Below are 16,158 nucleotides of genomic sequence, written 5' to 3'. Positions count from 1 at the left end.
ATATCTAAAAATTAAAAATTATTTTTCTTTTAAAAATTAAATTATCACATAGCTTATAAGTTTAATAAATAAAAAAATAATTTACTATAAAATTTAAAAACAACTTTATCTAAAAAAGTTTTTTCTGGAAAAAAAATTAATTCGAATTTTTTTTCTCCCATCGGCGCCACTTTGAATATTTATATATAAGATTTGTTTTTTTTTTCAGAAAGAAAGAAAGTCCAGGGTACTGCGTGTACGACCGGAAGAGACATTACCAGTTGCTGAACCGAGTCTCGAGTTGACTAAACCGCGTCAACCAGGAAACTGCTGGACAAGATGTGACTTCTGAAGGCGTTAAAAAAACTTTTTGTTAATCGAAGGTAATCATCTATTTTTTTTTTATAAAAAAAAAATTAATTTTGTATTTTGATATTTTTTAAAAAATACATTTCGTGCCATAAATACAAACTATATTTCATTTTTCATGTCTTTATAAATTATTTTCATTTTTATATAATAATTTATTTATTAATATACCCTTATTTATTATTATATTAAAAAATAAAAAATAAATATTTTCAATAATTATTTAATTATAAAATAATTTGAGTGGAGGATATATTAAAAAAAAGATAATATATCTTGATTTACTGATTTTTAAATTTTACTAATTTTACTTTTTTTTTCTAACTATGTCAATGCATTAATTTAAACTTTTTAATGTGAAATTTACTATATGAACATATAAATAAAAGTCAATCCAATATTTCAATTTATTTATTTTTTATTTTATGAATTTTCTTTCATATATATTTACATTTAAAAAATTATTTATAAATTCTAATAAATATGATGTATATCAAATAGTAAAAGAATTTAAATATATTAATATTACTAATAATAAAATATAAGGATAATTAAAATAATATATTATATATATATGAAAATATAAATAAAATTAACCCAAAGTTTTAATTTATTTTCTAATTTTATGAATTTTCTTACATATACATGTTTATAATTTAAAAAAAATATTTATAAATTATAATAAAATATGATGTATAGCATATATATAGTAAATATATATATTAGATTCTTATTAATACTAATAATAAAAAATAAAAAATAATAATTAAAATAAAAATGCAAAATATATTTATTTAATTTACACATTTCAATTATATCATATTTAAATAAGTTTATAATATTAATTTTTTTACTTATAAAAATTAAAAAAAAATTAATAGTATTAAAATAAAGTATCAAAACAAAACAAATAATTTTGAAATATTGGTTTTTAATTATAATAATTTAAATTCAAAAACTATTAAAATAAAATATCAAACCCAAAAAAATTAAGATTTTTTAATAAGAGTAAATGAATAAATAAACTATTAATACTTGAAAATAAAAAGAGGAAGGGAAAAGGAAGCGGAAGAGATTATGGTCATCAAAATTACTAACCGTTGGAAGGATCGTTTGTTGGTAGTTGATGCTGTGGTGCCTTTGTCCTTAGGGGCAGAGGAACCGTCGGTTTTGTTTAGAAAAGGTGTCTTTCCTCTTGCTTCCTTTTCATTTTGGGTTGTGCATGTCGGAGAAAGAGTTTCTTTGGTTCATCGGAAGATTTGAATCATTGTTCTTTTATTATCCCTCACTATTGATGGGTTTATTTTTGTATCTATCTGCTTTTCTATGGTTGTTGTGTTTTTAGAATTCTCATATTGTATCGGTTAAAAATTTATTTTAGTAAATATTTATACGATAAGATATTTCAATAATATTATTTATATATACTTTTTAATTAAATTTTATCGTGACTTTTCACGATTGATATTTTTTATTTAAATTTTATTATTTTAAAAATTTTTTATTTTCGTACGTTAAATTTTCTTTGCTATTAATCCTACTTTGTGTTAATTCTGTACTTTAATGATCGGTAAGTGTGATGGTGTGTTTGATAGTTCTAATTTAATAGAGTCGATTGCAATCTCTATTATGATGTTTTATTTTATTATTTTATATTTATATTTTTTAATTTTTAATTTGATTTATTTTATGTTTAAATTTGATTTTTGTTTTGAATTGTATATTTTATTTAATTTATTTTAGAGTTCAATTTATCTATTCTTGGATTGTTTCTTGCTTTAAGTTAATTTTTTTATTTAATTTAATTTGTTTTATTGGTTGATTTATTTATTTTATATTTTGAGACTTTAAAATCATTGTACTCTTCTTTGCCAGATTGTGGGCGTTGTTAAATACTAAATATCAAGCATTGGTAAAAATAAAAATAAAAATAAAAATCTATAGTTAGGAAATAAAGTATCTTAATAGTGAAGATTTTATATCACAAAAGGTAAGCAAATTATGGTGAGTCAAACGGATCGGAGGCGAGTTGACTCAGTTTGGCGAGAGAATATAAAGGTTTTTTTTTAAAAAACAAATTAATAAAAGATAAAATATGCGACGACGCGATATAGATTTTTATAACCCGAAAAACCCACGGCAGAATCTTTTCCATTCCACTCTCTCTCTCTGAATTTTTTTTTTTCTGAGGAAAAAAAAGACACTTCTCCCTCACACTGCATCACATATCTATGTTCTCTATATATATAGATCTCACCATCTCTGCTGGTTTCATTTCACACTTCCGTCCATTGAACGTAAGATTACAGAGAAAGAAAGGGGGAGGAGAATCTGAGTTTTTGAAGACGGATAAGAAATGGGTTCGGTCCCTCCTGATCTGAGCTTGGATTTTAGGCCTACTTATGTGCCCAAAACGATTAGTGATTTCCTCAAGGAGGTATCGTTGATCGGAGACGTTTCTGAGAAGGTTTCGAAACTTGACGGTTTTGTCAAGGGTTTGGAAGAGGAAATGAACAAGATCGATGCGTTTAAGCGAGAGCTCCCTCTTTGCATGCTTCTATTGAATGATGGTTGGTTTTTCTTTTAATTTTTTTTTTTATCGTCTACAACTATGTTTACATTTTTTTAATTAAAAAACAATTGGGTTTTGAATTTTCTTAATGGTTGCTTTTGGTTATATTTTTTTTTCAGAGAAGTGTTTCAAATTGTTTTTTTTGGCGATTTTGATTGACGCCTTTTTTATGTTTTAATGAATTTTGTTCAATGTGTTCTTTTGATTTTCAGTTTTGTGAATGGAAGAATTCAGTATGGGAAATGAGTTTTTTTTTAAATGAATTGATCGTTGGAGTTTTCTTGTTCTTTTTTAGCTTTGAGGAGAGTAATTCCGAGATTAGACTTGTTTTGGTTCTTGATGATACTAATCTTACAGGCTGTTTTTTACTATTTTGTTGCAGCAATTCTATTTTTGAAGGCAGAGTCAATACAGTATGCAGCATCAAATAATCCACCAATTTTAGAAGAATTCATTCCATTGAAGAAAAACTGTGATGATGATGATGATGATGATGAACAAGATGGTCGAATCAATAAGGAAAAAGACTCCAGAGACAAGAAAAATTGGATGAGCTCTGTTCAGCTATGGAATACTAATGATCATCCATCTACTAATTACATCTTTGATAAAAAACAAAGTCTCAAACTAGAATCTAAGGTAACACATTAACACCAAAATACAGTTGTGTGCATATGAAAGTGTATACGAGATTTTATGATGTATTTCAAGGTTGAAAAATCTTTAAAACAAAGAGAAAATGGGGATTGATTGGTCCTTTTTTCAATTGATTTTCTTGCACAGATAACTAAGAGAGGAAATCAATATGAAAAAGAGGATACATTCCAGGTCTGCAATAGCAGGAGTGCAGCAAGAGCATTTATGCCATTTAAGACCTACTCTGGTTTATCAAGGAATGATGATAATGATAATAATAGTAATGGAGAATTGCCGGTTCCTGGCCTTTCTCTTTTAACTCCAGGAATCAAGAACTTTAGGGAAGAATCTAGCTCTACAAGTTCAAGAATCAGTTGCAGTAGAGCAGTTTCATCTTCTGCCCCTAATCCTCATTCTAATTTACAAAATGGTCCACAACCGCATCAGCAACAGACTGCTAGGAAGCAGAGGAGGTGCTGGTCCCCGGAGTTGCATCGCCGGTTTGTCAATGCTCTGCAACAACTTGGAGGCTCTCAAGGTAAGCAAATGGGATAAATCTTTATGGTGATTTTTGGTCCTATGTATTTGCAATGAGATTCCTGATATTACATAGTACATGGGGGATAGGAAGTTTAGAAGGTAGATGACATTTTTGTCACTTAATGCAAGAATTGATCTTCAAAGATGGAAAGTGTGGTTAAGAGATTGAGATATAAACTGATGAAGTTTGCAGTTTTATGTATAAGTTGATCAGAAACATGGATATAGAGATGACATGAGAGATTGGAGTGTGAAATTTTAATGGAAGACTGAGTAGAAATCTCTGCTTCTTTATGAAGTTCTAATTTGAATGTTCTTGATATTTTGCAGCTGCTACTCCAAAGCAGATTAGAGAACTAATGCAAGTTGATGGCTTGACCAATGATGAAGTGAAGAGTCATTTGCAAGTGAGTTCAATTTTCTGTTTCATTCCTTTGTTTAACCACAAGTAAAAGGAAAGAAAATGCATAAATTGCTTAAGCAATTTCCTTTGTTTGTCTCATTTTAAGCAAAACTTTTGAAGTTTGATGGAAAATAAAATATCTCTTGTCATTGCAGAAATACCGACTCCATACGCGAAGAATGCCACCAGCAACAGCTGCCTCTGCAAACCAATCTGTAGTTGTTTTGGGGGGTTTGTGGATGTCCAAAGATCAGTATGGTGACTCCATGAAGGCTACCAGTTCCCAGTCTGGCTCTCCTCAAGGTCCCCTGCAATTTGCAGGAAACACTGGAGGAACCTCTACCACTGGAGGCGATAGCATGGAAGATGATGAGGATGCTAAATCTGAGGGCTATAGCTGGAAGAGTCATATACACAGATCAGTGAAAGATGATGTATAGTGTATCCACCATGAATTTTGCAGATAAAAATTACACATGGGGGGATTATATTAGTAAAAGGGAAAAAATTAATAATACTTAAAATCACATAATGGAGTGGAATCTTAAGAGTGAGAGGCTGTGGAATTTTGCAGGATTAGCTTTCCTTGTGTCTTAAAATTGAGTTCTGTATTTTCTCGGAATTGATATAAAAAATTTCTTGGATAACTGATTCAAGTTAGCTCTAGTTTGCTTGAAGACTTTCCGAAAGTTCCTTACCTTGATTTGCTTTGAGAGAAAGACAAAATTTAATAGAATTCTGAGAGGGAAAATTCATAATAAATCTCCATGGATAGTTGGCAGAAAGGCCAAGGAAGGAAAGAAACTTTTAAGAGACACAGCTAGCTTTACACCTGGAATTATTCTAAGATTCTTAGTCATTTGTAATTCTTTGCTGTATCCTAAGGAAATTAAAGGAGAAATTAGAAACATTTTTAAGTCGCATCTCTTTCTTCTGCAGATTTTTTTTTTTTTTTATATGTTTGGTGAGGTTTTTCTTTTTCTTTATTTTTTTAAAGGAAATGATAAGAACAATCTCTTGCCATTATTCTTCTAAGTTCTGTTCAGTTTATTCTCCAAATTGAAGGTATGTTTGGAAAGCAAGACATCTGAACAAAACTGATTTTGACCTTAAGCCTAATATTTCTGTAAATATAAAAAATGATGAAGAAACCAAACATTCATCCCAGAATTAAGTTTTGACTATTTTACATACCCTTTTGAGATTCTTCATCTTCTTCTCCATGAAAGGCCATACTTTCTTCTGAATTTACCTTTTTTTATCAAATATTTATTATTAGACAAACAGAACAATATATAAATTAGTGGCAGCTGCTGAATAGTGATCTGCTAATAGCTTCTTAAATTAGTCAATTGTTCAAAATCCTCAGATTTCATCCCTCCACCTAATCTGGCAGCATCCCACTAACAGTAATTCTCAAAAGAAGAAGAAGAAGAAACAGTCACTCTCAGAAATAAAATAATAGAGAGAATCTCAGAGACAAGATATAATGAGGGAGCCCACATTGATGGGTCTCACTTTAAATATGGTATCAATTGTTTGGTGAAACAAGTGAAGAGTGAAAATGATGGAACCTCTCATTAATTTCTTCATTGATTAATTGGGTGATTAGATTTTCAAATCTTAAGCACTGTTATGTCTCTTTTAATAGAATAGAATATGTGCAGTACAGCAGCTACCCACATGGCAGCTTAGATTAAAATTATATACAAATTACAAATTGGCCCCACAAAAAAAACAATATTCCAATTGAAGATTCCTTCAAAGTCCAGCCAGATGTGATGATCCTTCTTCATGGATTTGATATGGAAAAACTTTAAAATTTAAGAAAGCTATCAAAACCCTAACCTAGAAAAAATAAAATAAATTGTATTTTGGCAAAAAGGCCAGCCCACAACTTTTTTTAAAAGTTATCATTTCTCTCATCGTTTATTTATTTTAATTGTTTAATTTTTCTGTTTATTTTATGGAAAGTTATTTAAATATAAAAATATTTTTTGAGGAAATATTTTATTTTTTATTATTTAATTATAATATTAAAAAACAAAGGATGTCCATAAGATTTATATATACAAGGTTTAATATGATTTCTTCAATTATTTTCTTTAAACATAATTTATTTTTTATGATAAAAAATATCCTTTTTAGTGTCTCAAATGCAAAAAATGCAAAAAAATTGTCTTAACAATGTTTTCTTCAAGATAAATGGAACTTAACAAGGAAAATTATCTTATTGAATTGAATGAAAATGTGTGACAGAGGCAAAGAAAATTATTATTTTTTTAATATAAATAAATAATTTTTTTAAATTTGATATAAAAAAATATTTTTTTTTTAAAAAAAAAAAGGAGAAAAAGAAAACATGAAGCTCTTGTTTGTCTTTTATGTTGACAAAGCTTTTTGAAGAAGAGTAAATTGTGATATCAGGCAGACAAAATGAGTTTAATTGGTACTTTTATGACTTCCACTTTCCATTTGAAAAAAGCATTGGTTATATCAACCATCAAGTATGCCCTCCAAGCACCTTCAATTTGTATTTTATCTATAATTAATGTTAATATTATCTCCAAAATATATGATTTTTTTTAACATAACGGAAAATTTAATTTCTTAAAATTCAATTAAATACACTTATCATTAAATATATAAGTATATAATATTTATCGATAAATAAAGATGTAAATTTTTTTTAACCGCATTACTTCGTATACGTCAGGAGTTAATTCAGTTTTTTATTCAATTCAGTTCGGTTCGGTTTTTAATTTTAGAAATTTCGGTTATTTCGGTTCGGTTCGATTTTTATAAATACTAAAATTTTAATTTTTAATTTATTCGGTTCAGTTTGATTTTAAATCGAACTGACCGAATGCTCCACCGGTGTCTTTGAATTTTTATTAAATACAACTTTGATTGTCCTTTCTCTTGGTTTTAGGTATGTTATTGATGGAGTTGGACAAGCATGGGTTCCAAACTCCTATTCTAAATGATTATATCCTTCATTATAGAGTAATTTTTTTACCTTCAATCAATGTGTTTCATCTCTATGATCAACATGATGGATTCTTAAAAAAAAAAAAAAAGAACATTTCACTTTTGGGCCTCAATCCAAATTGTAATTCTTTCTTACCCATATAAATTAATTGGACTGCTCAAAACCCTAACATATGTTTTTGGGCCTCCTCATGTGAAGAGTGGGCAAACTTTGGCAATTGGTTAGAACCACTTTCTAATAATTCCTTGAGACACAAGGAATTTGTTTGTTTATAGTGAGTTTTACCATTTTAAAATATTAATTATTTTAAATTTTAATTAATTATTAATAAAATAATTAATAATTACTAAAATAGCTTTTTTTAATAAAAAATGAAATGTGAGAGAGAGAGAGAGAGAGGTGGCTAATGGGGAAATCCAAGCCTCAGAAAACTGGTCAAACCCACGAGCAACGGTCTTGTGTAATAATAATAAAAAAGGTCAACGATCTTTGGCGGGAAACGTGGATTCAATATCTGAGGATACAGTTACTAAACTTCAGGGAGAGAGAGACCCACAGTTTTCTCATGATACAAACACACACTTCTACCCATCAATCACACGGTGGCTGAGGCGAGAGCGATATAGGTATACTGAGAAAAATTTTTCTCAATCGGAAAAACCCAAAAAAAAATATTAAAAAAAAAATCATGGCTCAAGCACAGCCCCATCGCAAGATTGAAGAAGAAGAAGAAGAAGAAATCTCCCATCATCACATGGATTTGAAAGAAATTATCAAATCCAAACCATCTCAGAGTATTAGTTGTAGCAGTAGTAGTACCAGTTCTCCTTGTTCTTTCAAATTCAATGTTCAGGCACGTGAATTCGTCCCTAGATCGCATTCTCCGTCCACCGCCGCTCAGACTCAGATGCCTATTTCTGGTTATTTTTATCCTTGCTTTCATTATCTTGGTGCTACTGCTGGATCTGATTGGTTTTTTCTTGGGGAACAAGACCCTCATGCCTATTTGATCTCTAATCCAAATCTTGCTTTGCCCAATTCCTCCAATAAGACTACTCTCCTTACTGATGATCTTCGCCAAAAGATCCTCAAACAGGTTCCGTTTTTTTTTTCCAACTATGATTTCCTTTTTAGGTTATCAATTTTGTATTTAATGGATAATTCATATTTCAATTTCATGAATTGGTTTCCGAATTTTGGCTGTCTTCTCTTCTAGCCTGGTGAATGTGATTTTTATCGGCCAAGATTTCATTCATGTTTCAATCTTCTTCTTTTTCCTCACTCCAAATAATGAAAAGAAGATGTCAAAATAGGATATGCATCAATTTAGACTCCATATATTTTGTGAAAAATAACTTTGTACATGAAAAATGTATATTAGAAAAATAAAGCATCTTATAAGATTGATGTATCGGAAACCTGGGTGTATTATTAGAATTCACAAAGCCATTTTCTTTAAACATTATAGTTTTCTATTTAATAAAAAGAAAATCAATTAATCAGTAAGTGTCCAAAACGTTGAAAAAATTATATATATAAAAAATACTTTCAAATGAGGCTTAGTGAAACGAAATTCTGGTAATTGAGATCTGTTTTCACATGTGCACTTGGGGATGAGGGAAGAATGAGGCAGGTATTCAACCAAGTCACTGGAATTTAACAAGATTGTTTACCGAATTATTTTTTCTAGGCAATTTGCTTTATCGTTGTCTTTTGTAGCATTATTGTTTACCTTTGGCAAATTTTGATTACATTTAGATGGTGATCAAAACTAGAAATTTACACTTCTTAAGGTAGAAATTGATCCTGCCATATTAAAATTCAACAACTTTTATATAAGCATTCATTACTATCAACTATGCTTATCTATTTTTGTAAATGCACAAGTGAATAATCTTTGCTTTGGAAATATTTTCCTTTCCTTTTAGTTTAATGTGCAAGGCCTCTCTTTCTTTTCAATCTAAAATCCGAGTGCAACATTATGTCAAAATATTTGTTCATTTATAAGACTTGCAGTTATACTTTGAAGTGCCTTCTGAATCTAGTGATTTTTTGTATATGTGAAACAGGTGGAGTACCAGTTCAGTGATCTGAGCCTTCTTGCAAATGAATCCATGTCAAAAAACATAAGCAAAGATCCTGAAGGTTATGGTAAGGATCAAAATCGAGTTTCTTATGAACAAGTTTCAGTAATACTAGTTAGTTATACTTCTGAGACATCATTAGTTTACCCGTTTTGCCTCTACCACAGTACCGATATCTGTGATTGCTTCCACAAAGAAAATGAAGTCCCTTGTTAATAATAACCAATTGCTTGCCCAAGCACTTCAGTCCTCTGCAAAACTTGTGAGTTCTTCTTAGCTTAAATTACACCTTCTTTTGTTGCGATTTAAAGCAACATTATGGAAAATATAGTGCTTACCATCATCTACTAATCTTTAAATTACCACCTTTGTTGTCTTGGCTTAAGGTTGTCAGCGAAGATGGCAAGAGAGTTAAACGTAAAATCCCTTTTACTGAGAAAGACAGAGAAGAATTGCAGGCAGGCATAGCGTACTTCTCTGTTAGTAAATGCTCTAAAAGTGTTGGTGTAAGACCAGTTTATTAATGTAAAGCGTGTTCCTTTCATCTTGCAGTCTCGTACTGTTGTGGTGGAGAATTTGCCTGAAGATCACTCTCATCAAAACCTTGAGAAAATTTTTAGCGTGGTTGGAAGGTTAAGTTTACAACTTCATCTCTTTTTCTTTTCAAGTGTTTTAGTACATGTCTTTGTTGCATATTAATCATTTCCATCAATGAAGCAGTGTAAGAACCATCAGAATATGTCATCCTCAAGAGTCTAATTCTTCTCGTAGTAAAAGTGATTTTTTCATGAGCAACAAGGTATTAACCACTTTGCTTTGGGACCAAGATAGTTTGATAAGAAAAATTTCTTATCAACTCTGTGTCTTTTTTTCCTTTCAAGCTACATGCACTTGTGGAGTTTGAGAATCTAGATACAGCAGAGAAAGCGGTAGGTCTATTAGAATACTGATGTGTAAAAAATAGCTATTTATTATCTTCTCTTTGCAATGTAAATGAGAATTTGTAACTTTGTCAGGTTGAGAAGTTGAATGATGAAAGGAATTGGAGGAAAGGCCTCCGAGTCAGGGTGCTGCTCAGATGCTCAGTATGACTAAACTAATCTGTTAATTCGTGCATCTTCTTCATGTCGTCTTCTGCTTAATGTAGCTTTTGAATGTGAAATTGTCCAGCCAAAATCTGTCCTCAAGAGCAGAAAGTCTGACTTTGACGTCCTGTTGGATGAAGAAGACTTTCCAGCTCCAGAATCAAATGAAGGTTCTCCTCCGATTCATCAGATTCACAATGCAGAATGTATCGCTGAGAGTATTAATGTAAGTAAATGTTCTTATCTGATCAATCAAGATTCGTGTTACATGTATGATAATATGCATGTTTACTAATTTCCCAGTTGGATACTACGAAGATATTAGTTTCATTTGCAGCATCATTCTACATCTCAAAAAGATTTGCTTCCTTCAAACAAGAGAATATATCTGAACTTTTGAACTCCATATTTTCCTGTCACATCTTGTGAAAGTGATAATGGATTCAGCAAACAAATTGCCTTGGCATTACTGGGATAATGTGCCATTGGCCTTATGTGAAAACATTGCTACACAATTTATCCAAAAGAAAAAAAAAAGACATTTTTCCAATAACGAGAAAGTTAATTTTGATGTGATATGAAATTCGGCTAGGTGGAAGAAAATTCAGGGCCATTGAAGAAGGGATGGGCAAGAGGTCGTGGCAAGGGCAAAGGACGTGGTCAAAGCCATGGTGGTCGAGGCCTGCTTGCCCCGTTTCCACTGTCTGTTAGCTCTCCCCAATGTGAAGCATCTGCTAAACAGGCCTCCAAGGGTCCAAGAATGCCTAATGGGACAAGGGGTTTCACCATGGGCCGTGGGAGGCCACTAGGAAGTCCAGCTCTGGCCTGTTCAATGCTAGAATAAATGGGTATTTTCTTTTGATCAATTAGTTACCAAGTGGCTTAGTTACTATTAAGCTGCTCTACATTTTTATAGAGTTGGAGAAGCAAGATTCAGTTATGAAGCCAATGTATGGGCTGTTTTAGAGATTGTGGAGGTTTCTTCTTAATAATCTGAGGTGTATAGTATGGTGTGTCTTGTGACATCCGCTGTAAGCATTGCAATATTATCATTGCATGACATTTTTGAATGGTATGTTGATTCCGTGTTATTGTATTGACACTTTGAATAATGAGTTTGAGGGATAATTTCTCTCTATTTTTGATGTTAATGATACGGACAATTCACTTCTTAAATTCCCTTCTCTTCATATTCATATTGAGATTCAATCTAAACCCATAATTCACCGCTTTTTCTTCATTTTGAAAAATTCATTAATACATCTTAAAATTTTTATTCTATCTATTATTTAATCTATTTATTCATACCGAGAGAAAAAATAGATTTTAATATCATAGAGAATGAATTCAATTTGAAAAAAAAATTATAAACATAACTTCGAAATGAAAAAATAAAAATCGAAATAAAAATGTAATTCACCTTTTTTTAATTAATACACCTCTCTCAACTAATATAGGGAGAAAATCCTCTCCCTTTTCTTCTTAAATCTTAGGGTTTCAGACCCTTTTTCTACGGTTCTGTGCAGCCTCCTTTGCTCCATTGGGCAAGGAAGACCTTTTTCTCCTAATGTAGCTTTGAATTTTCTTTTCTTATTGTCGAGTTAGGATTGTGAACTGATTACGATCGTCTCGCATGGTGTAGTTGATAAAAATAACAGTAAAATGGTGGTTTTCCTAAATTTGGTATTGTGAATTTGTGTGGAGTTCAGTTTTCTATGGCGGCTAAAAAAAGTGTGGCATCTCATTGAAAAGATATCGAAGTTGGCCACTCGTAAGGCACGAGCAAGATGCCAATGAGCATTGCCCCTCTTCCCTTCACTACTAACTGTTGGTTCTACTTTTCTACCAAAGTTTTGCTCATGTGAAGCTACTTTATGTAGATAAGAATGCCTTTGTTATACTCTCCTAGGCCTTTAGCCTTTCATGTCACAATTGCATTATCTTTAGTGCTTCAATGGTAGTTTCATCTTCTTTCAATGACAAAATGACAATCTTGTTCCAGCGATACTCAAATTCTTCTCTAGGGTCAGTGTCTTTGGGTTAAAGAATTACGTATATATGTCCAATTAAATTTCTATATTTTTACAAGCCAAATAATTTTAATTTAAAATTTTAGACCAATTAAATTCTTGTACTATTATTTTAAGGATCAAATAAACTATCATCTAATATAATAGTTTTTTAATAATAAAATATTATTTTTTAATAATAGAAATATTTTTTATATAATAAAACTTTGTTTTTGTAATTTTAATAATTATTTATTATATTTATATATTTTTTAAATTTTTATAGTAATTAAAATACTAAAATTTTTATTTTTTAATTATTAAAAAAATTATATTTTATTATTAAAAAATAATATTTTATTATTAAAAAATAATACTATATTATGTAGAACTTATTTGTTTCTTAACAAAAATACAATGCTTTAATTGATTTAAAATTTTAAATTCAACTTATTTGAGAAAAAAAAAGTTTAATCGAACTTATTTTCGAAGAATTACTAGTACTAAGGTTTGCTAATTTGGGCTTAAGCCTTTTTCTTTTTTGATTTGATAGTGATGCAAGTGTGTTTTTTTTTTTTCTTTTCTTTTTTAATTTGATAGTGATGCTAATGTATTTTGGACCTTTAATTGTTGTACTTTGGACCTTACACTTTACTTAATTTTAATGAAGTTTTTATCTCCGATATAAAAAAAAAATCTTATTTTTTAAATGAAATTTCATATCTGTGTAATTTGGCTATTTGTATGTGAGATGCCATTTTTTTTGCCATTAAAACAAATTTTTGTAAAATTAAATCAATCAAATTTTGAGAGGCTTCTTTTAAGAGTTAAATTTTTATTTGTTCATTTGAAAAAGTATCTCTTGCTTTTCATTCCCATTTCTAATAAAATGAACACTATAATTTGCATTTCAAATTAGTATGAACAAAATTTATAGAATAACTCTCATCTTGAAGTTGAAAGTTATTTGTTGGTTTTATAGGATAAAACCTAATCCCTCTAGATTTGTAATCCAATGCACAGATCACTTGCTTTCATTAGGTTAGCTGTCTAAGCTGTGATCTTATTTCTAACTTGGGATATTAAGTAAAATAATCACATGGCTCATTGGCAAAGCATAAATTAGCCTCCGAGTTGTGGCTTCGTTTCATCTTTCACTATCTGACCTTTTATTTCAGGTTCTCTTCTCTTGGTCTGCCATAATTCATGAAATAAATGTATAAATGTTTCTTGTCTCATCCTTGAGTCTGGCCATGTTCCTCAATAAATATATTTGGTGTATGTGTGCCTCTAATCTTTATGGGCATTTGGTAAGTAATACAATAAAAACTGAGATTTTGTGAGTCCCACATCGGTCGGTCGATTAGTGAATAGTGCGGTTGTATATAATAGCTAGTATGATGATGATGGTGGTCACTTGCACTTGATAATAAGGAAGACAGTAAAGTTTGTTGTCAGGCAATGTGGGAAGTTCTGTTATGGTTCTAAATGCCTGCCATTGTGACCGCTGCTGCTTCTATCTTCATAAATCTTGTGTTGAAATTCAACATTTCTTTCATCCATGCCCTCTCATCCTGCAAATGACATCTTGCCACAGAACTTGTTCAGACTTCTACTTCCACCATGACATACTACTTACAGTTTGATAGAAGTTGAATGTTCCATGCTTCCCACAACCATCATACCTGAAGCACTTGAACTTATCGAACTGTTTAGCCATCGACATCTCTTGATTCTCTGCTAGTTGAAGAAGAATGATTCCGGTGATCACAACATTACGTGCTGCCCATGCACAAATATATGCTTGGATTCCATTTCGTCTATAGTTGTAAAAGATGCAACTCTTTTATACACAAATCATCCGTGTCACCTCCTCAGCCCAGGTTCTTTTGCGATGCCTGCAGTAGTGAAATCACTCTCTTAACTTATTCTGCAACAAAGTCGAAGTGTCCATTTGAGCTGCATGTCCATTGAGTATGATGGCCACAGGCACTTTCTCACTCTCTTCGAATGGGAGTGGTTCCGAGAATGGGAGTGGTTCTTGGCTTCTTGCCACTTCTACCACAGGGATTGCAAGGAATTCTACAGATATGTCATTTTGCAATTTTTTATCTTCATCTCTATTGCAATCCATCATTGCCACCAACAACAAACACAAGTGCCATACCGATTGATTTTTCACTTCGCACGATAATAATGACGATTCTATTTTGATGCTTGTGAGAGAACAAGAAACAAATCAGATGCAATTTCTTATTGTGCAGGATGCAAGTTTATAGCCCAATCCAAGTCGTCATCTCTGATGTATGTTCTCTCTGATTAACATATGGATTTGTATACTATCATAACATTGAAAGGGAAGCAGAAAACTGATAGAATCAAAAGAAGGGAATGCTTAATTACCTGGACGCTCGATATCAGTGTGTTAGAGGACGCGCCACTCTTTGGAATAAGCTCTTACCGAAATTACAGAAACACAATTCGCAAGAATATTTTCATTGCAGATGCAGAAGAAGTTGAGGTAAAAACTTCTGATTTCAGAAATTGGGAGGTGGAGGCCACCCAACTGGTGGATGGCTAGGAGAGAAAGAGACGTTAGCTGGGTGGTGGAGCAGCGGTGAAAAATGGGTCAGAATTTGATCAGGTGGTCCTCGGAGATCGATCGGCAGCGGGTTGATAGAAAGCAACGTTGCAAGAGCCTTTTTTATTTTTTTATTTTTAAATCATTCATAATTAAAAAAATATTTTTCATGCAATTTCAAAAATAATTTTCAAATTGTGCGTGTCAAAGTTATACGTTCCAAAGACGCAGAATGGCACCAAAGACGCAGCATGGAATCAGGTCAATATTGATTGACCCTTCGGTCAATCACTGCAGTCTCTACACCCTCTGATCAGGTGATTGACTTTTCGATTGACGGATCAATCATGTCAAAGCTTTCAACACTATAAATATTGGACACTTGCCAAACGCTTTGATGCATGCAAGCGCCACATTAGCGCCTGCATGCACAGCTACTCTAGCTAGCAACTTTGGCTTTTTAAAAAGCCAAAGTTCCTCCTCCCTTCCCATTTTCTTCAGCAGAGGTCTCTTCCCCAACATTTTCTTCTTTCTCCTCCAGTTGCAAATAACTTCTCAAATTTCTTCTCCTCTTTCTTTGCGAAGGAGTTCAGTCAAGTTTGGACGATGCTGACGAGGAAGTTAACAAAGGTTTATGCGATCAATATTATAAGTCACTGAACTTAATTTCAGTGATACATTTGATTTTCATGTGAATTACTGAATTTAATTTCAGTGATACATTTGATTTTCATGTGAATTTTTAGTATGGTTGTATAGATAATTGTGTAAAACGATTGTGTAAAACGATAAATTTTGATATTATTGAGATGGTTGATCTATCGTTTATGTTTTAAATATCCCCTTTAAATATGGACATGAGATCGAATCTAACTATGTACCACACATCATGATACATGATACTCCTC

The 16,158-nt window shown here is 31.3% G+C and overlaps 2 protein-coding genes across 2 annotated transcripts; both read left to right on the top strand.

The window, feature by feature from the left end:
• Positions 1 to 2,474: 2,474 nt before the first annotated feature.
• On the top strand, positions 2,475 to 5,419 carry LOC110600850 (transcription factor HRS1). Its single transcript, XM_021737754.2, has 5 exons — positions 2,475 to 2,918; positions 3,303 to 3,559; positions 3,704 to 4,094; positions 4,427 to 4,503; positions 4,655 to 5,419. The coding sequence occupies exons 1-5, from the start codon at positions 2,705 to 2,707 to the stop codon at positions 4,937 to 4,939; spliced, it is 1,224 nt and encodes a 407-aa protein (XP_021593446.1). The 5' UTR covers positions 2,475 to 2,704; the 3' UTR covers positions 4,940 to 5,419.
• Positions 5,420 to 8,010: 2,591 nt separating this feature from the next.
• LOC110601361 (la-related protein 6C) lies at positions 8,011 to 11,815 on the top strand. The gene is made up of 10 exons (XM_021738472.2): positions 8,011 to 8,587; positions 9,561 to 9,642; positions 9,743 to 9,837; positions 9,962 to 10,033; positions 10,128 to 10,207; positions 10,296 to 10,374; positions 10,457 to 10,504; positions 10,592 to 10,660; positions 10,746 to 10,886; positions 11,253 to 11,815. Exons 1-10 carry the CDS (start codon positions 8,180 to 8,182, stop codon positions 11,502 to 11,504), a joined length of 1,326 nt encoding a protein of 441 aa, XP_021594164.1. The 5' UTR covers positions 8,011 to 8,179; the 3' UTR covers positions 11,505 to 11,815.
• Positions 11,816 to 16,158: the final 4,343 nt, after the last annotated feature.

Source organism: Manihot esculenta, chromosome 15, assembly GCF_001659605.2.
Source record: "Manihot esculenta cultivar AM560-2 chromosome 15, M.esculenta_v8, whole genome shotgun sequence".
In the NCBI taxonomy this organism is placed as follows: domain Eukaryota; kingdom Viridiplantae; phylum Streptophyta; class Magnoliopsida; order Malpighiales; family Euphorbiaceae; genus Manihot; species Manihot esculenta.
The sequence above is the reverse complement of the archived record's forward strand: the minus strand, read 5'-3'. Positions and strand labels throughout refer to the sequence as shown.

Bases quoted from the DNA above. Each gene is read 5' to 3' on its own strand.
- LOC110600850 (XM_021737754.2), top strand. From the start codon at position 2,705: ATGGGTTCGGTCCCTCCTGATCTGAGCTTGGATTTTAGGCCTACTTAT. The intron at 4,095-4,426 runs GTAAGCAAATGG...GATATTTTGCAG, and splicing joins ACAACTTGGAGGCTCTCAAG to CTGCTACTCCAAAGCAGATT. The intron at 4,504-4,654 runs GTGAGTTCAATT...TTGTCATTGCAG, and splicing joins AAGTGAAGAGTCATTTGCAA to AAATACCGACTCCATACGCG.
- LOC110601361 (XM_021738472.2), top strand. From the start codon at position 8,180: ATGGCTCAAGCACAGCCCCATCGCAAGATTGAAGAAGAAGAAGAAGAA. The intron at 9,643-9,742 runs GTAAGGATCAAA...CCTCTACCACAG, and splicing joins CAAAGATCCTGAAGGTTATG to TACCGATATCTGTGATTGCT. The intron at 10,034-10,127 runs GCAGGCATAGCG...TTCATCTTGCAG, and splicing joins AAGACAGAGAAGAATTGCAG to TCTCGTACTGTTGTGGTGGA.